At 64.4% G+C, this 365-nt stretch overlaps 1 protein-coding gene across 1 annotated transcript in view; it reads left to right on the top strand.

Moving 5' to 3' along the window:
* Nucleotides 1-365, top strand: part of LOC104168507 (KN motif and ankyrin repeat domain-containing protein 1-like) — a gene marked incomplete at both ends in the record, with an annotated part of 3,002 nt that overhangs the window by 990 nt on the left and 1,647 nt on the right. Inside the window, 1 exon segment of the mRNA XM_009709119.1 lies at nt 190-277. Coding sequence (XP_009707421.1) covers nt 190-277 — 88 coding nt within the window.

Raw genomic sequence — 365 nt, 5'->3', positions numbered from 1 at the left:
TTGCAGAAGCTGAAGCTGCCAGGGTGCAACCACGGGGCTGGACGTTGCACCATGGGGAGCTCATGGCGGCTCACAGACATCGGGGAGAGGAGCAAAACCTCTGCAGCGGGTCTCGGGGTGCCCCTTGCCAGCACGGTTTTGGTGGGGTGACGCAGCCCCACACCACAGACACCCTCATGCTCTCCCCAGGTTCGAACTGAGCCCCAGGATGCGGGAGGCTTGCCTCATTGTCAAGACTCACCTGGGCCATCCCGGTGCCACCAAGAGCAAAGAGGTGGTGAGTAGGGTGCTGTGGGTGGGATGGCTGACCCAGCCCCTGCCAGAGTTCCCCGCTGGGGGTGGCCCTCCGCCAAGAGGGACCAGCA

This window comes from Cariama cristata, unplaced genomic scaffold (genome assembly GCF_000690535.1).
Source record: "Cariama cristata isolate BGI_N322 unplaced genomic scaffold, ASM69053v1 scaffold28551, whole genome shotgun sequence".
Lineage (NCBI taxonomy): Eukaryota > Metazoa > Chordata > Aves > Cariamiformes > Cariamidae > Cariama > Cariama cristata.
Note: the sequence above shows the minus strand (reverse complement) of the source record. Positions and strands in the feature narration are given on the sequence as shown.